This window comes from Antechinus flavipes, chromosome 2 (genome assembly GCF_016432865.1).
Source record: "Antechinus flavipes isolate AdamAnt ecotype Samford, QLD, Australia chromosome 2, AdamAnt_v2, whole genome shotgun sequence".
Taxonomy (NCBI): Eukaryota; Metazoa; Chordata; class Mammalia; order Dasyuromorphia; family Dasyuridae; genus Antechinus; species Antechinus flavipes.
The window spans coordinates 292,518,089-292,544,049 of NC_067399.1; the positions used below are offsets into that span (position 1 = coordinate 292,518,089).

Sequence of the window (25,961 nt, forward strand, 5' to 3'; positions counted from 1 at the left end):
CTTCTGAATCCAATTCTCCCTATGCAACAAGAGAACTGTTCGGTTCTGCAAACATATATTGTATCTAGGATATACTGCAACATATCCAACATATAAAGGACTGCTTGCCATCTAGGGAAGGGGGTGGAGGGAGGGAGGGAAAAAAAATTTGGAACAGAAACGAGTGTCAATATAAAGTAATTATTAAATAAAAATTAAAAAAAAAAGAAATTGATAGGGAGCTCTAAACTTATACCACCTTTGGTTCAATGACATGTTATTTCTAGTTGCATGTTTCCTAAATGTACAGCTCAGAACTTCTTTTTTTTCCCCGAGTTCTGGTTCCATCTGTTATCTAGTATAGTTTGTGTTCTTAGTTCCTATTGGTCTCCTTGAATTCCAGACACATTTCTTGCTCTGATTTTGAATGTGTATGCCTTTAAAACAACTTAAAGTATAAGTTCCTTTACATAAAGGATTATTTCTTTTTAAAATTTTATTTCTATATCTCTAGTGACTAGAGTGTTGCCTTGCACATAAAAGTCACAATTATCTGGATCAAGGTCTCCACTTGCAAAGTTGAGAGCCAATTATAATATTACATGAATGACAAATTTTATAGAATAACCATAGTGGCTTCCAATAAAAGTGAAAGAGAAAGTGGTAAAACTTCACTTTCTTCTAAAACAAACAAAAAAGAGCAACTAGGAAGAACAGTGGAGAGTGTACTGGGCCTGCAAGCAGGAAGAAATCTTCAGAAATTTACTAGTTGTATGACCCTGGACAAGCCATTTAATCCTGTTTGTCTTAAATTCCCTCATCTGTAAAATGAATTGAAGAAGAAATGACGAGCCACTCCAGTATCCTTGCCAAGAAAACTCCAAATGGCGTTATAAAAACTCAGACATGATTGAAATGATGAGAGAAAACAAAAACAAAAAAAGAGAAAAACAGATTAAAATCAAAATTACAGTAAAATAATCCACATAAAATGTAGAGAAGAGTGAAGGAAAAAAAATACAACTGAGGATCATTTTTAACTGACTTAGATCACCAGTGACCCCAGTTTGAATCTATACTATGGAGAGGAAATGGATCTATATTCATCATCAACCATGATTTCAATGTGGCACATGGAGCTAATGCCCTAACTTCCAGGTGCTCTAGCAAACTGACCCTCCTAAAGGTCTCTAGGAGTAAGCCTGCATGGTAGGCATTAAGGGGAGGGAGGGAAGTGGTTAATGCTATAATTCAAGAGCCTCCATTGAAGCACTTTACCAATGATTTTCAGTTGATATCAGTAAACCAGGCTTCACAAGTTTTTAGAAAGGACTATCTACTATAGTAATATACAAAAAAAGATAGTATTAAATCTATTCTACAAGTACACATAGTTTCTAGGAGGCAAGTGAATTCAAACTTGGGGCACCTAGAGTAAATGGTTAACAACTGTTGATTTCTCTCCTCAAAGAGGTAACTCAAAGCTCCAGCATATCCTTTTGATTGGGATACTTGACATGTTTCTTTTAGTTATAGTAGAACTTTTCTGCTTTTCCTCATCAAGTTTGGCCTGTTCTCAGTTCTAGATCCAGACACTGCTGCCAGCTACTTCTGTCCTGGAGATTCTGTTAAGATGCTAATGAAAAAGTCCAAATCATTTCTGGATGTTTCAAAGCTCATAAAGTCCAAGAAGGTAAGAAGAGGATGCGTTCATCACTCTTCTGCTCCTCAGTGGCTTAGGTAGAAAGCTTACACCTTATTCACTACTTACTCAGATCTTCCAAATTCTAAGCCATTCTGATATTTTTGAGAAGATCCATAGGGCAGCATGATCATTTCCTCAACCAATCTGAACAGACTAATCATCCTTCTTGATAAAATGCTTTTTAATTACTATCCAGTCTTTTTTCACAAACTGGTTGATTCAATATGATTTTTTTTATTATAAAAATCATCAGGGCTAATCAATGGAAGGGGAGGGGAGGCAGTTGTAATTACAATTTCTGCTTTTATGCATGACTCCATACTAGTCAACTAGTAGCATGATTCTTGTTAAGAATGAATGAGTGCCTCAGTATCTCCCTTATACAGTACCTTAAAGAAAAAAGACCAAAAAATAATATCAGCAAAACTTAATAACTATTCTAAATCAGCTGGGACAGAAAGTGCTGTGTGGTTGGTAGAAGCCTTCTACTTCCACCTGTGCATTGTGAAGAAGCAGCAATTGGCACAAAAATACCAAGAGAAGTTCAGAATAAAAAACAAAACTGTTTTCTAACAGCTTTTTACTGATAAAGATGTGAATAAATAAGTAAACATCACTGAAAATAAAACTATAGAAACATTTCAGAAATAACCATAAGTAGAATTCCAGAAAAGACAAGCTTAATTCACTCTCCCTCCCCCCAAAAAATGTCTTCTGCCTTTGGAACCCTACGTTCTAAGTCTAGACAAACTTTTACTTTCCCTATTTTATTCTTCCGTTAGAATTTAACATTATTAGTGTAAACATAGTACCTGGCATATAGTATACACTTCATAAATTATTTTCCATTAACTCAAAAATAATCTGTAGAAAAAGAAATCTTGAGTTTCAAAATTATAAAGATTCTTAACTCTTTTTACTTAAGGGCCTCCAACTTCTAGGTATTGTTGATCAAAAATAATAACTGATATATTAATTCCAATATGCATTAGAATCTATAAGAAGATACTAATGTTTATGTGTCAAATGTCTTTTTTATGATACTTTCCTTTGAATCTGAAATTTCAAATTCTTTTGCCTCAACTTGGGTCCCTTGGAATTGTTACTGAATCTCATCTTCTAATATTACAAATTCCTCTTTGATCTTTTTCCATTGTGCTCGATAAACTTTAGAAGCCAATAATAAAAACTGAAAGTTATATTCTCCTAGATTTATCAACAGTTACTTAAAGAATTTTAACTCCAGACAGAAACTATGACATCACTAAAAATAGATTTTCCCATGGACAAAATTAACAAGAATGTAACAAGCAATGAAAAAAGAGTTCAGTCATATAGCTCTGTTTATGGACCTGGAAGACATTATAATATTGATTATAAAAGGTGGGAGACACTGGCATAGGACTTCCCAGCATGGTATGCCTTCATAAGAGAAGGCTCTGTACTGAGCAAATCAGAATTTAATTACCTCAAAAGAAATACAAAAGATGCATAAAGTTAGAAAGTCCACCACAAATATTCATAGAAACTATTTATGTCCAATTGGTGGCAGAGCATTATGAACTTGTGTTGGATAGAAAAGAGTGCTTGTAGTTACAAGGAAGAGCACAGGCCAGGAGATCAGTGACAACACTTCTCCTTAGATCATACCACTTGAGAAGAAATGACGATTTAAAGAAATCCAGAACTAGCTCTGAAAAAAGCAACATAAAAAACCTGAAGCTTGGGATAATGCTCTCCTCACCCCTGGAGCAGAGTCCAATTTTAAAATAAAATTAAAAGTCAATAAATAACCTAGAAAAAATGAGCAAATGAGAAAAGAAAGAACCTGACCATAGAAAGTTATCATGTGTGACAGGGAATATCAAAACAACAAATTCAGAAGAAAACAATAAAAACAAAGCATCTACATCAAAAGCCTCAAAAAATGTATTTGAAGAGCTACAAATGGATTTTAATAATCAAATAAGAAAGGAAGAGGAAAAATTGGGGAAAGAAATGAGTGATACAAGAAAATCATGAAAAGTCAACCACTTGGTAAAAGAATTTCAAAAAATTGAAGTAAATAACATACTTCAAAACAGATCAAATCATAAATGAGGCACAAAAATTCACTGAAAGGAAAAACTTAAAAGACAGAATTAGCCACATAGAAAAAAGATACCCAATAATAAATAGAATTGAACAAGTGTAAACTAGTGATTCTATAAGAAATCAATAAAACAAAATTAAAAGAATGAAACAAAAGAAACTATGAACTATCTCACTAGAAAAACAAACTAGATTAAAGAGAAACAATTTAAGAACTATTGAAATATCTGAAAGCCACTCTTTAAAAAAAGAGCCTAGACATCACCTTTCAAGAAATTATCAAGGAAAACTCTTTTATATTCTAGAAGCAAAGGGTAAAATAGAAATCTAAAGAATATCTTGATCCTCTCCTGAAAGAGATCCCAAAATGAAAACTCACAGGAATATTATAACCAAATTCCAAAGCTCCCAGATTAAGAAAACAATACTACAAGTAACCATAAAAAAATTTCAAAAATTGCAGAGTCATAGTCAGCACAACAAAATATTTAATAATTTCCATATTAAAGGACTGAAGGACATGATATATGATATTCCAGAGGATAAAGGAACTAAGATTACAATTAAAAATCACCTACTCAGCAAAAATAAGTATAGTGCTCCAGGGAGGAAAAAAAAAACATTTAATGGAATAAAGAATTTTCAAGCATTCCTGAAGAAAAGATGAGAACTGAATAGAAAATTTGACTTTCAAATGCAAGGTTTAGAGAAAAACATCAAAAAATAAATAAATTTTATAGGAATCAACACGCTTTAAATGTTTACATTTCGATGTGGGAAAATAATGATTATAACCCAAAAAGGAGTACATACAGACAGGGGGCATGTGTGTGAGTTGACTAAGAAAGGATGAAATAAAAAAAAATACAAAATGTAAGAAATGAGGGGTGGACTTGAAGAATGGGTGAGGAGGGTAACATAGAAAGCTCAAAAAAATTTACACTTCAGAACTTGATTGGGGAAGTGGCAAACAACACCTGAATCTAACTTTCATCAAAGAAGGGAAAACATACACACTCAGCTGGGTATAAAAATTTATCTTACCCTACAGGGAAGAGTAGGGAGTGGGAATAATTAAATAGGAGGTTATAGAAGGAAGGATGTTTTAGGAGAAGTGGTAGTCAGGAAAAAAAAATTAAGGAGGAAGAGACTGAAAGGAGAGCAAAGGATAAGTGGGGGCCAGAAGCAAGATGCAGGAAAATACAGTAAGTAATATAATTATAAATGTGAATGGGAAGAATTCACTCATTAAAGGGAAGCAAATAAAAGAGTGGATTAAAAACAAGAATTCTACAATATGTTGTTGACAAAAACCACACTTAAAGGCAGAAACACACAGAGTAAAAATAAGGGACTAGAGCAGAATTTATTATGCTTCAGCTGAATTTTTTGGTTTGTTTTTTAAAAGAGGAATAGTAATCATGGTCTCAGAAAAAAACAAAAACAAAAAGATATAAAAGAGATAAGCTAAAAAAAATTAAGTCCTGCATTTTGCTAAAAGATTTAAGTTTATCTTTCATTTCAAAGAGGACCAATGACATCATAGAGTGATTTGCACATGAATTGGGTTTAAATGATGCAGAGTTGCAAAAAGTCATGTTTTATTCTCTTTTCTAGAGTCATTAAAGTCCAGTGGCAAGACAAAAGTCAAGCTAACTGGTTTTGGATGCAGTGAACAAACTTGACATTTTCAATGTCTGACCAATCTCTAAACAATCCACAGCATATATTTCAGCCACCTTCTTGGCTGTTAAAACAAATTGTTCTCATTTACCCATTCTGCCAGAGGAAGTCATAACATACTTGGGGCAGACATTCCTCTAACTTACCAATAGGTTTAAGACCTGGTTATTATTCTTAACTTGGTTTAGTCTATCTGCCCAACAGTTTTACTGTGTATATGGTCACTATGCATGCCACAGTTTCTTGGATCCACAGGTGAGTTGAGTGATAGGTAGACTTAAAAAAATGGATGAGCAACCCTAAAAATAGTTCAACAAGTCCTCACACCAGAAATTCTAATCATCCCTGAACATCCCATACACTCTCCCAAAAAGGTGAATGAAGTAATAATACCAAACATATATGCACCAAATGGTATAACATCCAAATAATTAAAATAAAACTGGTGGGGAATCTTAACTTTTCCCTCTCAGAACAAGATAAGTCCAATTTTTTAAAAAGAGATGAATTATATGACAAAGAATCTAAAAATCTAAATGAAAATGCAGAAATATTGCATTTAATCTAATTGCTCAGATTAAAAGAAGAGGAAACAGAACACTTAACCCAATCTTAGAAAAAATAAATTTAAAAAAACTATCAATGAGCTTCATAAGAAAAAACCTCAAGACCAAAGGATTTACAAGTTAATTCTACCAAACATTTGAAGAACAATTAATTCCAATGTTATATAAGGTTTTTTCTTAAATAGGTAAAGAAAAAGTCCTACGAAATTTCTTTTGTGACACAATTACAAAGTTGTTACCTAAGCTGGGAAAAGCAAAAACAAAAACAAAATAACCAGTTTTCCTAATAACTATCAATGCAAAATTTTTAAATAAAATTCTAGCAAGGAGATTACAGCAATAAATCAGTAAGAACATAAATGATGACCAGGTGAGATTTATATCAGGAATGTGAGGCTGGTTCAGCATTAGGAAAACTAATCGGCCACTATATGGACACAACATTTTCCACATGAAAAAAGTCAGATCTAAACAACTGTAAAATTGTTAATTGCCCATAGTTAGGTCAAGCAGATATAATAAAAATGATAATTCATATGCCTAAAGGACTACAAAACTGTGCATACATTTTGATCCATCAATATCATTGATATAGATCTCAAAGAAATTATTAAAAAGGGGAAAGGATCTATACATACAAAAATATTTAGAGCAGCTCTTTTTGTGATGGCAAAGAATTGGAAAATGAGAAGATGTCCATCAATTGGAGAATAGCTGAACAAGTTGTGATATATGAATATAATGGAATACTATTGTGCTATAAGAAATAATGAGCAGTCAGATTTCAGAAAAAACTTGGAAAAATGTACATGAACTGATGCACAGTAAAAGAAGCAGAACCAAGAGAACATCATACATAGTAACAGCAATATTGCGCAATGATGTGCAATCAATTAAATTGATTTAATTATTCTCAGCAATACAAAACTGAAGACAATTCAAAAAGACTTGAGAAGGAAAAATGTGATCCATATTCAGAGAAAAAACTAAAGAGTCTGAATGCATATTAAAGTATACTCTTCATTTTGTTGCTGTTTTTTTTTTCTCTAGTGTTTTTTTTTCTTTTGTTCTGATTTTTTTTCACAATGTGACTAATATGAAAATACATTTAACATGATTGCCCATGTATCACTTATATCATATTACTTGCTATCTTGGGGATAAGGGAAAAAGGGGATAAAAAGAGAAAAATTTGCAACTCAAAATCATACAAAAATGAATGTTGCAAAACTATCTTTACATGTAATTGGAAAAATTAATGTTAAATGCAAAACAAAACAAAAAAAGACAGTTCTACCTTAAATTATTTCTTCAGTTCCATGTCAATCAAACTACTAAAAATTTCTTTCTAGATCTAGAAAAAATAACAAAATTCATCTGAAAGAACAAAAAGTCAAGAATATCAAGGGAATCAATGGAAAAAAAAATGTGAAGGAAGGTGACAACTTTAGAAAATCTGTATTATAAAGTGGTAATCACCAAAACAATCTGGAACTGACCAAGAAATAGTGGTGGATCAGTAAAATAGATTAGGTACACAATACACAATAGTAAATGACAATAGCAATTTAGTGTTTGAAAAACCTAAACATCTAATCTTTTGGGGGAAAAAATAATGTATTATTTAACAGAATTTAGGAAAATGAAAAGTATTTTGGCAGAAACCAGACATAGACCAAAATCTCACACTGTGTAACAAGATAAGATTAAAATGGGCACATGATTTAAATATAAAGAGTGATATCATAAGTAAATTAGGAGCATATGTAATAGTTTATTTGTCAGATCTATGGATAAAGGAAGAAATTATGAACAAAAAAGAGGTAGAGAACATTATGAAATACAAATGTATAATTTTGATTACATTAAATTTAGAGAGTTTTGTGCAAATAAATTAATGCAATCAAATTAAAAGCAAAGCAGGAAAGTGAAGGGAAGTTTTACAGTAAACTTCTCTGGCACATAATTTCTCAAATATATAAAGAAGTGAGTCAAATTCTTACAAATACAAATGATTTCCTAATTGATAAAATTGTCAAATAACATAAACAGGCAATTTTTAGATGAAGAAATCAAAGTTATCATATAAAACTGCATTCAAACATTATTGATTAGAGATATAAAAATTAAAGTAATTTGAGGTACTACCTCATACCTATCAGAATGGCCAATATGAGAGAAAATGAAAAAGACCACTGTTGGAGAGATTATAGGAAAGCTGTGATTCTAATGCATTGTTGGTAGAGCTGTGAACTGAACTAATCATTCTGCAAAAACAATTTAGAATTTCACCCAAAAAGCTATAAAATTGTGAATATTTTTTGATTCAGAAATACCACTACTAGGTCAATATCCCAAAGAGATCAAAGATTAAAGAACCTATATGTGTGTGTGTGTGTGTGTGTGTAAAGAACCTATATGTGTGTGTGTATGCTTTATCTCACGACATGACTAATGTGGTAATATATTTTGTATGACTTCACATGCATAATCTTTCAAATTGTTTTCTCAAGGAGGACTGGGAGTGGGAAGGAGAAAAACCTAGAAAGATTTACACAATGATGCAAAATGAAATGAGCAGAACCACGAGAACATTATACAGCAATATTAATGATCAATTATAAATGACTTAGCTATTCTTAGCAATAGAATAATCTATGACAATTTTAAAGGATCATGATGAAAAATTCTATTTCCAAAGAAAGAATTGAGAAGAATCTGAATCAAAATCAAAGAATAATTTTTTTAACTTTATTTTTCTCGGGCCTTTTTGGTCTATGCTTTATCTCACGACATGACTAATGTGGTAATATATTTTGTATGACTTCACATGCATAATCTTTCAAATTGTTTTCTCAAGGAGGACTGGGAGTGGGAAGAAGAAAAATTTAGATTTCAAAATTTCAAAAAATAAATGTTAAAAAATTACATGTAACTGGAAAAATAAAACACTTAAAAATAAAGCTAATTCTATTATTTATTATATTTAGAAGAAATTATATTCATAAGTGTCTATCTTTTCTTTGCTTCCTTATAGGTTTTTCAATAAGTGATACTCTCCAAGTTGACCTCCATAATCTCACTTGTCTCTTAACTGAGTAAAGCCTGAGTAAAGGCCCTGATTTAAACCTATGGAGTTTGACCTTTGGTTTTAGAGCATATAGAAAACAATAGTAAATTTAATTATATGAAATAAATCACTATATACTTTAGTTGGAGTTTTCTGCCAATGTGACGGGGATAAAATCTTAGATCCTTTTTCATTTTCTTAGTAGCATCCAGGGGTATATATGCAAAAAAGACAATTTCATATGCTGTGATGTACTGTAGAGCTAATACAGTATCAAATTCGGTATCTTCATTAACCTGGAAAGAGGAAAAAACAACAATGTTGTACCATTTTAAACATTCTCCATTTTCCATTTAAATATAACTGGAAAAAGTTGTTTGCATTTAATAATTATGGTATAATTCGTAACAATTGTAATAGCTTGAGTAATAGCCCTTTCTATTGAATATTCTGCTTGATTACCTTATGTGTGCAAAGAACTGTTTATATCCTTAGTGCAGAGTAAAGAAAACTTTCCATCTCCATTCTCCCCATAATCTCCTTTAAGACTGGGACTTTGAAAGTATGGGATCACTAGAAGAAAATTTGTTGAGCCTTCACTTACTGGAAACCTTCTTTGTCTGTTGGGGAGGATTAGTGGGAAGGATTGGTTTGAAAAGCATAAATATAGATTTCATTAGAGCAAAATGCTTGGGTGCCTGAACAATATTGGATACCATTCTTCTTTATTCTTTTCAAGAAATTGTCACAAAGTGGCATGTTGAAATTACATACTTCTGCAGGGAAAAGGAATGGCAATTGGAGCTGTGGTTTTGTTGCTGCAGAAAACTACCAGACAAGGAAAGACCATTTACCAATATAGGTCAATACCTTCTCTATAACCTGAAGTCTTAGAACTTGAGTTGTCTAAAACAGTGAGTAGAATGGGGGGTCACATAACTAGTATGTGTTAGAGATAGTCCCTGAACCAAATAACTTCTCAAAGTGGAGAGAACTGCCTTTCTACAAATTCCTAAGATTTGGTGTGTCTGGTTTTTTGAAGCACTGGCTAGAGAATTGATTTTGTATAGTTTTTAAATTCAGTTTTAAATTCATGTTGTAATTAAACATAGCAATTGGCCTGAGTGAACCAGGGAAAGAGCATTCAATTGCTATTTCCTGACTTAAAAATTACTCTCTCTTTCCCGGTGAGGCCTTCCAAGAGTCCTGCCTTCCATTCAGTGTGTCCCTGACTCTTGGTAGAAATGCCTTTTTCCCTCAAGCTAGCAAAAGCACTCATCCTCATCATTTCTTGCTGAGGAACTTCTCTAGCTGTCAGCTACCCCAAAGACCTCTCCTTTTCAATTACTGGTGCTTTGCTTTTTAGTGCTTCACTATTCTAATCCAGTGTTTCATTATTGCCTGGGTAGCTTTGGGGACTGGTGGAAGGAGAGGAAAAAAAGTAGAAGCTGGCCCCAGCAAATCTTCTTCCAGAACTCTATGGATAAGGGCTCAAGAAATAGAGATGCAGATTGAATGGGAGCATACTAAAGAAAAAGTGTTTTGCAATATTATCTGCCCTTATTCGTTCATAATCTGGTCTCCAACTGTCTTTCCAACTTTCCAACAATTGAAAATACTTGATTTGCTGATTCTTACCTGTCTTCCATTTTCTTACACATTAAGAGTCTTAGAGAAAAATGGGAAATGTAAAAGGAAAGAAGAATGAAGGCAGGAAAGGATGGTGGCCTAAGGAATCAAATAAGTTAATTCTTCAACCTGAAAAATATTTCTGGAGATGGACAGAATACTAGATTCTATCTCCAAAAGAAACAACCATGTGTGGTCTTGTACAAGAAATGTTAGTAGATTGATTAAGTACAATAGCATAAGTATTGTTAAGGTATATGCTGAGAATATCATATGCCCTGGGCTACAAGTGTATACTGATTGCACATTTTATATATACATACATATGTATGTATGTATATATACACATAATTTTGAAGAGGTTAAAGTGTGTGGTTGTGGGAACTAACCAAAATATCAAAAAGTTTGATATCATAATCAGTATTTCATACCTATGTACTATAACTCTGAAGAAAAAGAAAAAAGAAGGTTCACCCTTCTCTTGGGTGTCAAGCTCAATCATTATAATTTCATAGCATTCAGTTTCCATTTTTGTTTTCTTTCAATTCACACAGTTATTGCTGTGTATATTATTGGCCAATTTCTGCACTGTTCATTTTGGGTCAGTTCATTTAAGCATCTTCATGCTTTTCTATATTCATTAATCTAATTTCTTACAGCACTATTAATATTCTATCACATACGTGAGCTACATCTTTAGCCATTCTCCAATTGACATGAGATTTGCTGTCAGGTTTTTTGCTACTACTAAAATGGTGCTCTAAACTTTTTACATATATAGAACTGCAACATTTCTTTTGTCATTGATCTTTTAAAAGACATATGCCTAACAGTGTAATCTATAAGTCAAATAGATTATGACTCACTTTTCTTGTATAATTGACTTCCAGAATGGCTAAACTAATTTATAGCTCCAGCAAAAAATGCATTTATGTGATTTTCTTTCCACAACCTCAACAAAATTCCTGTTGATTGTCATCTTTTCCAAATTACTGGAGGTTGAGGTATAATCATAGGTTTCTTTTGATTTGCATTTCTTTTGCTACTGAGGACCTGGAACATCACTTTATATTTGCATAACTCAAACTTCCATTACCTACCATTTCAGGCAGGTAAATTGAGTCTAATGTGGAGAGTTAGCTCTGTAATCTTAAAAGGCCCATGGAACTTTTTTATAAATATTTTGCCTCCAAAAAATCTATTTGATTCTACACTGATAAGTGCTGATTTTCATAATTGGTGTACTAGATTATCATTAAAGACTATAAAGCAATGGGATATATAATTTAGGTTTAAAAGCTTGTGTTTAAAAGTAGTACATCATCTCCCTCTAAGGAAGCTATTAGACCTGTGATTCTATGCTTAAATCATACCCTAAAAATATTGTACACATTATCAGCACATTTTTTACCAACCTGTACAACTGTTGTATTATCAAATGCCGAATATATGTCTATAGAATCCTCAGTTTTCCTACTCACTGAAATTATAGTATCAGTGCCCACATGGTCATAGTATAAATCAAAAATGACTATTTTGCTTCGACCTATTTTGTGATAAGCTTTAACTCCTATTGGAAAGAAAATTTAAAAAGTTATTTTTGAAATTCAATCCTTTACTCTGATGTAAGCAAACACATTCTTAAGTGTGATTGGAATAAGTTGTCAGTCACTCTGTCCCACTGTCCCACTAGCTTTTGTTGGGCCTCCTACAGGGCTTGCTTTGGGCTTACATGACTTAATTTGTAACATCCACCTGACCCCCACTGGAAGAATGATTTTTGATGAGCTTGGTATTACCAGGTGTCATGGAACACTGAGAAAATGAAATCTCTAACACTAGCTTGTCTAGCCTCTAGGCTTTGCTTTCTGTCTAAAAGATTTCCTTTTTTATGTTGATCCTAGACTCACCATAACTTCTAGGTGAGAGCAACAGCATTACTTTAGTCAAAGAAAGTTACTCTTAGAAATGTTACTTCACTCCTCTGAGCTAATCCTTAAAAAGAAGGGATGAGTTATAAGAGCTCAAAGTCATCCTGTTGCCCCAGTCATTCCATTATGCAGAGTTTTTAGTTCAGTGTCTACCTATCTCTCCCCAACCATCTTTTCACCATGCTTTGTGTAATCTAGTCAAGTCACTTTCCTCCCTGACAACAAAAAAATGGACTTAATCCCTAGAGCATGAAGGTTTAAGAGATTAACTTTTATCTTCTAGGCTTCTCCACATCATACTATTTCTCTAGCCCTCCCTTTATAATATAAGTAAGCTCCTTGAAGTTAGGGACTGTCTTGCTTTCTTACTTTTGTATCACCAAGATTTAACACAGTGGCTTGCACATGGTAAGAACTTATTTCATCTTCCTATCAATCTATCTTCTAGGCCAGTGGTCTCTATAAATTTTTAAATTCCTATCAGCAATTGGGGAAACCCAAGTTTTCCTGGCTCTAAGGCCCCTTTTTTAATCCACTATTTTAAGATGAGTGCATTATAAAACACACAAAGTAAATATTTTTAAATGAGATGAAAATGAAATAATTTTAAATCACTTGTTTTATTTATTGAGACAAAACCCTTTCTCCTCTTACTAAAATTTATCAATATTTTAGTGGAAATAAAAAGCTTGAATGTACATTGTTATTTTAAAAAAACATTTCCTTAATACTATACTTTGAGTTTAGTTCAATTCATTCCAATACTTGGTTTTTATGGATGTCAGCTGAAAAAGATGTTTCACAAATGTGAAGTTTATATTGATCAGCACACTAATTATTTAGGTTGTTTCACTAATTAAAAAAAAAAAAACAAACATTGGGGCAGCTAGGTGACTCAATGGATAGAGTACCAGCCCTGAAGTCAAGAGAACCTGAGTTCAAATTTGACCTCAGACACTTAACACTTCCTAGCTGTGTGAGCCTGAGCAAGACACTTAGCCCCAATTGTCTCAGCTAAAAAAAAAAAATAAAAAATTTTAATTTCTGTTAAAATTTGATTTCTAAAATTCCATCTTCCATTATATCATCAAGTGTTTGTGCAAGTACACTGAATGGTGTTGCATTATTTTTAATTTTCAAAAACTACTGAAACTTCATTAACAAGTTTTTAGAAACCTGGCTGTTGTTTTGTTGATTAGTCAAGTCTGAGTCTTTGTGATCCCAATTTGGGGTTTTCTTGACAAATGAGTGGATTGCCACTTCTTTGTCCAGGTCATTTTACAGATGAGGAAATTGAGGCAAACAGGGTTAAGTGACTTGCCTAGGGTAACACAGATAGTCAGGAGATCATATTTGAACCAGGACCTGTGCCACCCAGCTGCCTCTTTAAAAGAACTTAGAAAATATTTTTCCAATTTTTTTAGGGGTGACATTTTTCAGCAACAAAAGTTTCATTTTTAAATGTTTTGTTTTGGAATATGATGTCATCAGTAGCTAAATATCTGCAAACACTATATAAAATTTTTTATTAGAATTCTCTTTCATTATAAAAGTTAAGTTCATATTTCAAATAATCCTCTTGATAACTTTGATTGGAGAAGGAGGGTAGATATTCCTTAGATTCTAAGTGGTTCTAAAAGTATGGTCTAGAGAATCCTGGGGATCTCTGAAACCCTTTTAGAGGGTCTACAAATTCAAAAATATGATAAATATTGCATTTTTTCCAATATGGTAAACATCAATAAATGTAATCCAGATAAACAAAAACTCTTTGGAGAGATTCTCAATAATTTTTAATAGGATAAAGATACTGAAAACAAAAGTTTGAGAACCACTGTGCCTTAGAATATAGTTGATAAGCACTCCCTCTTAGAAATTTTAATTCTTCCACATTCTTGTTCATTCATGTCTTTTGTCTTGGTATCCCCCGTGAGTTAGTCAATTTGTTTTTAAAAGTTAGGGGGCCGGACCTCTGGCCAAGATGGCGAAGAGGAGGCACACATCTGTGTAAGCTCCATGTTTTCTCTCAGAATCCATTTCATTATAAGCCTCTGAATTAATGCTTGACTGAAAAAAACCCCACAAATAGTTACCAAGAGAAGCCATCCTTGAGATTCTCCAGGAAAGCTCTGTTTCTACTGGAGGGCTGGGACGGTTTTAGATCGGGCACAGGCTGAGGGCAGCGGCAGTGAGAGCACAGGAGCAGACTGGAGAGGGGGTGGGGTGTGATCGCAGCCATCTCTGTGGGGAGAGCTTTGCTACAGGACTGGATACTTTGCCCTGGCAGCAAGTCAGCAGCCCAGCAGAGAAGCTAGAAACACCGGGAGTGAAGAATATAACCCCAAACAGCTGGAGACTCTCGGGACCTGGCCACCCCTCCCCCACAGTGTCTCAGCACACTCTCGGAGTCTCAGAGCGCAGGTGCAGCACAGACCTGCTAGTGCCTCGCTGCTGCCCCCGAAGTCTATAGAGGAAGCTCGGTAACATCACCCAGCCCCTCCCCCCAAAAAAGCAGATTGCTTTTGGGGTTTTTTTTTCTTTTTTTCTTTGCTAGTTTGTCTTTGATTCTTCTCTGACAAAATGAGCAAAAAAATGAAAAGGACCTTAACCCTTGACAGCTTCTATATGGATAGAGAGCAGACTCTAAACCCTGAGGAGACTAAAAACAGACAGTCTCCAGGCGAATCCCCAAAGGAGGAGATCATCTGTTCCTCAGCACAGATGAACCTCATAGAAGTAATTAAAAAGGCTCTCACAAGGGAGCTAAAAGTAAAATGGGAAAAGGAGAGGGAGGCTTGGCAAGAGAGTCTGGAGAAGTCATCCCACTCATTTAAAGACAGAGTGCATAAAGAAATCAAATCCTTGAAAAATAGGATCAGTGAACTGAAACAGAAAATAGCTCTCTAAAAAACAAAATTGGTGAAATGGAAAAAAATTCCATAGAACAAAAGAACTCAATTGGACAATTAGAAAAAGATATTTAAAAAGTGAGTGAAGAAAATACTTCATTGAAAATCAGAATCGAACAAATGGAATTGAATGACCCGAGGAGACAAGAACCACCAGTCAAGCAAATCCAAAAAAATCAAACAATGGAAAAGAATGTAAAATACCTTCTGGGGAAGACTACAGACCTGGAAAACAGATCCAGGAGAGACAATCTGAGAATCATTGGACTCCCAGAAAAGCATGATGAAAAAAAGAGCCTGGACACTATTTTCCAGGAAATTATCAAAGAGAACTGCCCAGAAGTCATAGAAACAGAGGGTAAAATAGACATTGAAAGAATTCATCGATCGGGATCCTAAAATCAAAACATCAAGAAATATAGCGGCCAAATGCCAGAACCCTCAGATGAAGGAAAAAATACTGCAAGCGGCTAGAAAAACCCAATTCAAGTATCAAGGAGCCACAATAAGAATCACCCAGGATCTAGCAGCATCCACATTAAAAGATCGAAGGGCCTAGAATATGATATTCCGAAAGGCTAAGGAACTTGTTATGCAACCAAAAATAACTTATCCAGCCAGAATGAGCATCTTTTTCCAGGGAAGAAGATGGGCATTCAACGAAACAAGCGAATTTCACCTATTTTTGATGAAAAAACCAGAACTTAACAAAAAGTTTGATCTACAAATAGAGAACTCAAGAGAAACCTAAAAAGGTAAAAAGAAATCTTGGGAACTATATTTATGCTATAAAGATGTATAAAGAATTTATGTATACCTTGTTCTAGAAACTAGATGTGGAAAGGACATTGTACCAGAAAAAGGGTAAAGTGGGGATACTGCATCTCATGAAGAGGCAAAGGAAACCTATTATATCTGAGAGAAAGAACGGAGGAGGATGAATATAGTGAGTATCGTACTGCCTTCAGAATTGGCTTTAAGAGAAAAATTTTAGACATATTCAATTTATGGTGAAACTTCTCCCACCTCATTGAAAAGTGAGAAGGGAAAAGTGAAAAGGAAAGGGATAAGCTAAGCTGGAGGAAATACGGAAACTGTGAGGGAAAGGGGTAAGATAGGGGGAGGAACTCTAAGGCGGGGGGAGGGACACTAAAAAGGGAAGGCTGTGAGAAGCAAGTGGTGCTCACAAGCTTAATACTGGAAAGGGGGGAAAGGAGGAAAGAAGGGAGAAAAAGCATAAACAGGGGTTAACAAGATGGCAAGTAATATAAAATTGGTAATTTTAACCATAAATGTGAATGAGGTAATGTTGGAATCTTTACAAACTGCTAACTAATTAGAGTTGATCTAATCTTACAAGAAGATGTTTTGGGCAGAACCTGAAACAAGGTACTAAGTAGAACTAATTAGTACAATGCTTGTGTTTGCACCTTTACTCATTGGAGTTCACAAATATGCCAGCTTCACAAAGTAAACTTTATAACTTTGGGAATTCACACCTCCCTTAAAGCTCTTAGGGCCAGAGAGCACTATGGGAGAAAATACATAATCCAATTCTCTCAGAAGATTCACATATAAGGCCAGTGAAGAGAGAGCTATTCCAGAATATATTTTCCATTTGGCTGGCTGGTCAAAGAAGAGAGTTCAGCTGCATTGGAGAGGAGCACTCTGGTGCAGACACAGAGCACTTTGGGAGATTTCAGCGGAATTACGCCAGAAGCCCTCTCTCCAAGGCAAGGAGAATATTTTCCATTTGACTGGCTGGTGGCAGAAGAAGAGTTTTCAGAGGATAAAGCTACGAGTGGAGAGTTCAGTGGACAACCAGATTCATCTTCATCTCACACCACTGTGATCACCACATTTTGGCGCCCGAACAGGGACGCCATGTTGGGTTCTTGTTCTTCTATAAAATATTATAAAAGTTCTCTCTGGGTGCCTTCCCTGGAATCAGGATTTTGTCGGTCCCTGTTCGGGTGCCAAAATGTTGGAGTTCTTGGAGTTCCTGTTTGGGCGCCAAAATGTGGTGAGCTTTTTCTTCTCAAAACACAGCCAGGTGATAAAAGTTCAGATATTTTATTGTCTCCAATATAGCCCGGTTAGCTTAGAGGCCTATCTCTCTGCTTGGTTCCAAGAGCTCCCTCCGAATGTCACCAAATCCAAAGGTTTTGTCCTTCAGCCTCTGCCTCTGCTTTCTTCAGCCTCCATCCAGCTCCACTCTTCATGTCATTCCGGTGAAATCTGATAGAGAGCCTCTGTCTGTTTCTTTTATACAAGAGGGAGGAATTGTGGGATAACGAGAGAGAGGGATTATGGATTTTCTCCCATAGTGCTCTCTGGCCCTAAAAGCTTTAAGGGAGGTGTGAATTCCCAAAGTTACAAAGTTTACTTTGTGAAGCTGGCATACTTGTGAACTCCAATGAGTAAAGGTGCAAACACAAGCATTGTACTAATTAGTTCTACTTAGTACCTTGTTTCAGGTTCTGCCCAAAACATCTTCTTGTAAGATTAGATCAACTCTAATTAGTTAGCAGTTTGTAAGGATTCCAACACTACAATATGTTGTTTACAGGAAACACACCTGAAGCAGGGACATACATGCAGGTAAAAGGTAAAAGGTTGGAGCAAAATCTACTATGCTTCAGGTGAAGTCAAAAAAGCGGGGGTAGCCATCCTGATCTCAGTTCAAGCTAAAGCAAAAATTGACCTAATTAAAAAAGATAAGGAAGGGCACAATATCTTGCTAAAGGGTAGCATAGATAATGAAGCAATATCAATATTAAACATATATGCACCAAGTGGGGTAGCATCTAAATTCTTAAAAGAGAAATTAAGAGAGCTACAAGAAGAAATAGACAGCAAAACTATAATAGTAGGAGATCTCAACCTTGCACTCTCAGAATTAGATAAATCAAACCACAAAATAAATAAGAAAGAAGTCAAAGAGGTAAATAGAATACTAGAAAAGTTAGATATGATAGATCTCTGAAGAAAACGTAATGGAGACAGAAAGGAGTACACTTTCTTTTCAGCAGTTCATGGAACCTATACAAAAATTGACCATATATTAGGACATAAAAATCTCAAACTCAAATGCAGCAAGGCAGAAATAATAAATGCATCCTTTTCAGACCACGATGCAATGAAAATTACATTCAACAAAAAGCCAGGGGAAAGTAGACCAAAAAATAATTGGAAACTAAATAATGTCATACTAAAGAATGATTGGGTGAAACAGCAAGTCATAGACATAATTAATAACTTCACCCAAGAAAAAAATAATAATGAGACATCACACCAAAATGTATGGGACGCAGCCAAAGCAGTAATAAGGGGAAATTTCATATCTCTAGAGGCCTATTTCAATAAAATAGAGAAAGAAAAGGTCAATGAATTGGGCTTGCAATTAAAAATGCTAGAAAAGGAACAAATTAAAAACCCCCAGTCAAACACTAAACTTGAAATTCTAAAAATAAAAAGAGAGATCAATAAAACTGAAAGTAAAAAAAAAAACTACTGAATTAATTAATAAAACTAAGAGTTGGTTCTATGAAAAAACCAACAAAATAGATAAACCCTTAGTAAATCTGATTAAAAAAAGGAAAGAGGAAAATCAAATTGTTAGTCTTAAAAATGAAAAGGGAGAGCTCTCCACTAATGAAGAGGAAATTAGAGCAATAATTAGGAGTTACTTTGCCCAACTTTATGCCAATAAATTTGACAATTTAAATGAAATAGAAGAATACCTCCAAAAATATAGCCTGCCCAAACTAACAGAAGAGGAAGTAAATATCCTAAACAGTCCCATCTCAGAAAAAGAAATAGAACAAGCTATTAACCAACTCCCTAAGAAAAAATCCCCAGGACCAGATGGATTTACATGTGAATTCTATCAAACATTTAAAGAACAATTAACTCCAATGCTAAATAAACTATTTGAAAAAATAGGGATTGAAGGAGTCCTACCAAACTCCTTTTATGACACAGACATGGTACTGATACCTGAACCAGGTAGGCTGAAAACAGAGAAAGAAAATTATAGACCAATCTCCCTAATGAATATTGATGCTAAAATCTTAAATAAAATATTAGCAAAAAGACTGCAGAAAATCACCCCTAGAATAATATACCATGACCAAGTAGGATTTATACCAGGAATGCAGAGCTGGTTCAATATTAGGAAAACTATTAGCATAATCGACTATATCAATAACCAACCAAACAAAAACCATATGATCATCTCAATAGATGCAGAAAAAGCATTTGATAAAATCCAACATCCTAATAAAAACACTTAAGAGCATAGGAACAAATGGACTTTTCCTTAAAATAGTCAGGAGCATATATTTAAAACCGTCAGTAAGCATCATATGCAATGGGGAAAAACTGGAACCTTTCCCAGTAATTTCTGGAATGGAGCAAGGTTGCCCACTATCACCATTATTATTCAATATTGTATTAGAAACACTAGCCTCTGCAATAAGAGTCGAGAAAGAGATTAAAGGAATTAGAGTAGGCAATGAGGAAACCAAACTATCACTCTTTGCAGGTGATATGATGGTATACCTAGAGAACCCCAGAGATTCTACTAAAAAGCTATTAGAAATAATTCATAACTTTAGCAAAGTAGCAGGATACAAAATAAATCCCCATAAATCCTCAGCATTTTTATACATCACCAACAAAATCCAAGAGCAAGAGATACAAAGAGAAATTCCATTCAAAATAACTGTTGACAGCATAAAATATTTGGGAATCTATCTACCAAGGGAAAGTCAGGAATTATATGAGCAAAATTACAAAAAACTTTCCACACAAATAAAGTCAGACTTAAATAATTGGAAAAATATTAAGTGCTCTTGGATAGGCCGAGCGAATATAATAAAGATGACAATACTCCCTAAACTAATCTATTTATTTAGTGCTATACCAATCAGACTTCCAAGAAAATATTTTAATGATCTAGAAAAAATAACAATAAAATTCATATGGAACAATAAAAAGTCGAGAATCTCAAGGGAATTAATTAAAAAAAAATCATATGAAGGTGGCCTAGCTGTACCTGATCTAAAATTATATTATAAAGCAGCAGTCACCAAAACCATTTGGTATTGGCTAAGAAATAGATTAGTTGATCAGTGGAATAGGTTAGGTTCACAAGACAGAATAGTCAACTATAGCAATCTAGTGTTTGACAAACCCAAAGATCCTAACTTTGGGGATAAGAATTCATTATTTGATAAAAACTGCTGGGATAACTGGAAATTAGTATGGCAGAAATTAGGCATGGACCCATACTTAACACCGTATACCAAAATAAGATCAAAATGGGTCCATGATCTAGGCATAAAGAATAAGATTATAAATAAATTAGAACATAAGATAGTTTATCTCTCAGATTTGTGGAGGAGAAAGAAATTTGTGATCAAAGATGAACTAGAGACCATTATTGATCACAAAATAGAAAATTTTGATTATATCAAATTAAAAAGCCTTTGTACAAACAAAACTAATGCAAACAAGATTGGAAGGGAAGCAACAAACTGGGAAAACATCTTCACAGTTAAAGGTTCTGATAAAGATCTCATTTCCAAAATATATAGAGAATTGACTCAAATTTATAAGAAATCAAGCCATTCTCCAATTGATAAATGGTCAAAGGATATGAACAGACAATTTTCAGATGATGAAATTGAAACTATTACCACTCATATGAAAGAGTATTTCAAATCATTATTGATCAGAGAAATGCAAATTAAGACAACTCTGAGATACCACTACACATCTCTCAGATTGGCTAAGATGACAGGAAAAAATAATGATGAATGTTGGAGGGGATGAGGGAAAACTGGGATACTGATGCATTGTTGGTGGAGTTGTGAATGAATCCAACCATTCTGGAGCGCAATCTAGAATTATGCCCAAAAAGTTATCAAACTGTACATACCTTTTGATCCAGCAGTGTTATTTCTGGGCTTATATCCCAAAGAAATACTAAAGAAGGGAAAGGGACCTGTATGTGCCAAAATGTTTGTGGCAGCCCTGTTTGTAGTGGCTAGAAACTGGAAATTGAATGGATGCCCATCAATTGGAGAATGGCTGGGTAAATTGGGGTATATGAATGTTATGGAACATTATTGTTCTGTAAGAAATGACCAGCAGGATGAATACAGAGAGGCTTGGCAAGACTTATATGAACTGACGCTAAGTGAAATGAGCAGAACCAGGAGATCATTATACACTTCAACAACTATACTGTATGAGGATGTATTCTGATGGAAGTGGATTTCTTTGACAAAGAGACCTAACTCAGTTTCAATTGATAAATGATGGACAGAAGCAGCTACACCCAAAGAAAGAACACTGGAAAATTAATGTAAACTATTTGCATTTTTGTTTTTCTTCCTGGGTTATTTTTACCTTCTGAATCCAATTCTCCCTGTGCAACAAGAGAACTGTTTGGTTCTGCAAACATATATTGTATCTAGGATATACTGCAACATATTTAACATATATAGGATTGCTTGCCATCTAGGGGAGGCGGTGGAGGGAGGGAGGGGAAAAAATCAGAACAGAAGCGAGTGCAAGGGATAATGCTGTAAAAAAAAAATTACCCTGCCATGGGTTCTGTCAATAAAAAGTTATTATAAAATTAAATTAAATTTTAAAAATAAATAAATAAATAAATAAAAGTTAGGGGGCCAGTCCCCAAAAGATTGCTCTTTTGAGATTTGGGGTAACTATTCTACTATGAATAGCTTTTCTTTAACACTGTAGGTCATGAGATCCCTATTGGTATGTTTCCCATTAATAGGCAAAAAATGCAATTTGCTCAAAGAAAATGATCTCACACAAATACGCAAAAGTATATTATGGGGAGAGAATGTTACTTATAATACATAAGTGATAGTAAGGCTTACATATGTTGCCAATACAACTCACAGATACAAAACTATCGGAATGATTAGAAGAATAGAATCAGAGAAAAGATAGCCTTAGAACTGAATTATAGTGAAATAATGAGAGATCAAGCCTCTTTACTCAGAACACAAAAGAATGTCACACTCCATGATATTGCTTTTATTAAATTTTACTTTCTTCATAAATAGATATTTTTGAAAGTATAGTCTTGCAGGAAAAAAAAATCACTGGGACATGGAGGGAGAGAGGAAGAGAGATACCAGTACAAAAATAAAAAGATAAAAACAATCATCAAAGAACAATCTAAAGTAAATGTTCCAAAATTGCAAATAATAAGAAATTAAGGGAACAAGAAATTATTATTCTTTGGGGCTTAATTAAGCTAATTTGGAGCTTGCTAAATTTTATATTCATGAAAGAAAGAGAAAGAATGGGTCCATCCCTGAAATTGGATTATTATAGGAGCAACATTTATCCCATATTGACTAGGCTAGTTTATTTTTTTTCTGAAAAAGCTATGATAATATCCTCAAGACTTGATTGGTTCCAGGGACAAAGGCTGGAATAAACATTTATTAAGTATCTACTATGCACCAGACACCGTGCTAAGCTCTGAGATCAACAATAGATTCCTAGCTACCATAGTACAAAAACAGAATTAAGGGCTACATTTTTTTACTTGTTGGCCACTGTACCAAATTCTGGATGAATAGAATTGCAGGGAGGGGATATAGTCAGTATTCTTCCTTTGACCATGCTAGGATAGGAAAAATGATAATTCTACCTGAGCTAGCATATAGTTAATGCTATACCAAATTAATAATGAGGTATTTTATGAATTTTTTAAAATGAAATTAATTTGGGGGGATGGCCTAAAATTGAAAAATATATTTTTAAAAGGGGAAGCAGGGAGGCACTTCCAAATCTCAAATTATAATAGAAAGTGATAATCTTTATAAAATGTATTATTACTAGTTAAAAATAGAAAGACAAATTAGAGAAATGGATGATATGAATAGGAATCAGAAATAAGAAATAACTCTAGTTTTTTGTATCTTCAAGAATTCAATAAACTGCGTAGAAAGAGTTCTCCATTTGATAAGTATTTCTGCGGAGGGGAATGAAATTTATTTTTGCAGAAATTGGGTTTTATACCAATAGTGTCAATATATGCCACAATTAGCTCAAAATAGGCTCAAAATTTCCATATAAAAGGTCGTATCACTAAAAACAAAAGTAGAAGACAATGACTTTACCTTTTTCATTAAATATAGTTATGATTGAATGTGAATCTAATCCAAAAAGGTAAAACAAATTATTCTAAATAAACTGAATCTAAAAGTACAAAAGTACATGTACAAAATCAAAACTGCATTTAGAGCAAAAAAAAAAAAGCATCAACTTGGAAAAATTTTGGTATAAAATATCTCTGAGGAGATATCCAAGGACATATCCAAGGGCATAAAGAATTAAAACAAATAAAAAAGACTAATCCATCATCTAATTGATAAATGATCAAAGGATATGAATAAAATGGTTCTCAAAAAAATGAACATAGAACGTATGAACATAATTGGACATAGGCTAAACAAATTGTAGTATATAACTATACCACAATGTTTTTATTTTGTAGGGAGGTTCATAAACCTCATGAGGGGATCACACTAAAAGTTCTTTAATAATATAATTTCAGATTATTATGAGTATTCTATCAAATTATTCTTGGGTTTCACTACACATTTGTTTAGGAGTTCACAGGAGGTAAAGGAACAAAAACTCTTTGTAGAAATATTGTTATAATAGAATATTACTATGCCATAAAAATGATGAATATGAAAAATTTTGAGAGTATTGGATAAACTTGATGTATTGTTAAGTTCTTCATATTAAGTAGGAAGAACCAAAAGAAATTAGATAATGATTGCAACAATATAAATTTTAAACATTTTTAATAAACTAAATACTGTAATTTTAGAACAATTTTCTTTTCAGAGAGCAATTTCAGTTAGAAAGCCAGGTCTGAGAAATGATTAAGTGGAGGAAAAATTGAAGGTAATGATTGCAGACAGTTTTCTAAGAATTTGACTATGGAAGAGAATGCATATATATACATACACACACATAAATGCATAAAATAAGAGATTTGAGGGTTTTTTTTTTAAGAATATGGGAGACAGATATAGTCATAGGCAATAATAGGGAGCATACCAATGGATAGGAAGAATTTAAAGGTTGGTGGTTTTTTTGGGAGGAGAAAGGGAGGATGGAGGAAAAACAAATCTTCTGAAGAATTTCCTCTTTGTCAGAGGCTGACATAAAAGAGAAAGGACTGGTGAATAATGTCAAAGGGGCTTTGAGATGAACAAAAGGAGAGATCACAGCAAATAGTTTTTGTAAAGCATAATGCAAGATCCTTTATTAGAAAGAGCTATCAAAAAAAGATGATTTAGAATGATGAAAAAAAGAGATTTAGAATAGCTTCTGTATGAAATAGGATAAAAAAAATTAGATTCATCATAGGAATTACCATATAAGGGTTGTAGAAGTGGTTCCTCTAAAAATCTTCTTAGCTATTTAGTCATATGATGAGTAACTAGCCAGGCATTCACACAGCAGAGTCCTAGAAGCAGTTTCTTATAATGAATGGAGGCTCTCAGTTTTTACTATTACTACTGTTGACCTCCAAGAATTAGATATTGTCCTGGTTACAGAGACATTAATAGGCAAGTAATTCAAACACAACTGAAAATCATCTTATCTATGTTATAGGTATAATTATGTTCTAGGAAAGAAATCTCAGACTCATAACCCACAGGTTGTTTTGTAGTGCTCCCTAAGACATGTGCAACTGAATATGTAAATGGATTAGTCTTTGTGGTAAGAAAAAAAAAATTCAATTCAAAAAACTTTCATTAAGTACCTATTCCATACTGCACACTGTAATAAAAGATGGTGATACAAGAAAAAAAAAAAAACCCTACCTTCAAGGAGCTTATAATCTTGTGGGAAAGACAATATACAAAAGAAAGATGAAAGCAAAGAGGAACACAAGAAGGGTACCTGTGGAGTGAGAAATCAGTAAATTAAATTGATGATAAAATACAGAATTTAAATACCACATAACTACTTTAGGAAATGAAATACTCTTTGGAATCTTCTTTTAATGACAATAATTGTGGAGAATTGTCCCTGTACTATTTGATAATAGTATACCAGGCAACTTTAATGATCTGTAATCTCATTAGTGTGGTTAATCTTTCTGTCAATGCTGACAACAATCCTTCTGTGCCTTAATATCTAGGTAGTCTTCATAAGACATTGTAATTGTAAACATTTATTACGTGTTGATCAACATTTTATAGATAAATCTTTATACATTTGGGCTGGTCTTCCAAAGAAGCTTATGGAGTCCATTATTAGTCCTGTTTCCAGATACCTTTTCAATTTGGTAGGACCTGCCACAACTTGTAATCAGCTGCC

General features: G+C 33.7%; 1 protein-coding gene across 1 annotated transcript in view; it reads right to left on the bottom strand.

Moving 5' to 3' along the window:
* Positions 1 to 12,532, bottom strand: part of LOC127546649 (cation channel sperm-associated auxiliary subunit beta-like) — an 81,410-nt gene extending 68,878 nt beyond the window's left edge. The window contains exons 1-3 of the mRNA XM_051973661.1: positions 12,484 to 12,532; positions 12,139 to 12,293; positions 9,233 to 9,390 (exon numbers count right to left, since the gene is read on the bottom strand). Of these exons, the coding sequence (XP_051829621.1) occupies positions 9,233 to 9,390; positions 12,139 to 12,293; positions 12,484 to 12,532 (362 nt within the window). The remainder of the gene's footprint in view (positions 1 to 9,232; positions 9,391 to 12,138; positions 12,294 to 12,483) is intronic.
* Between the last annotated feature and the right edge of the window lie 13,429 nt (positions 12,533 to 25,961).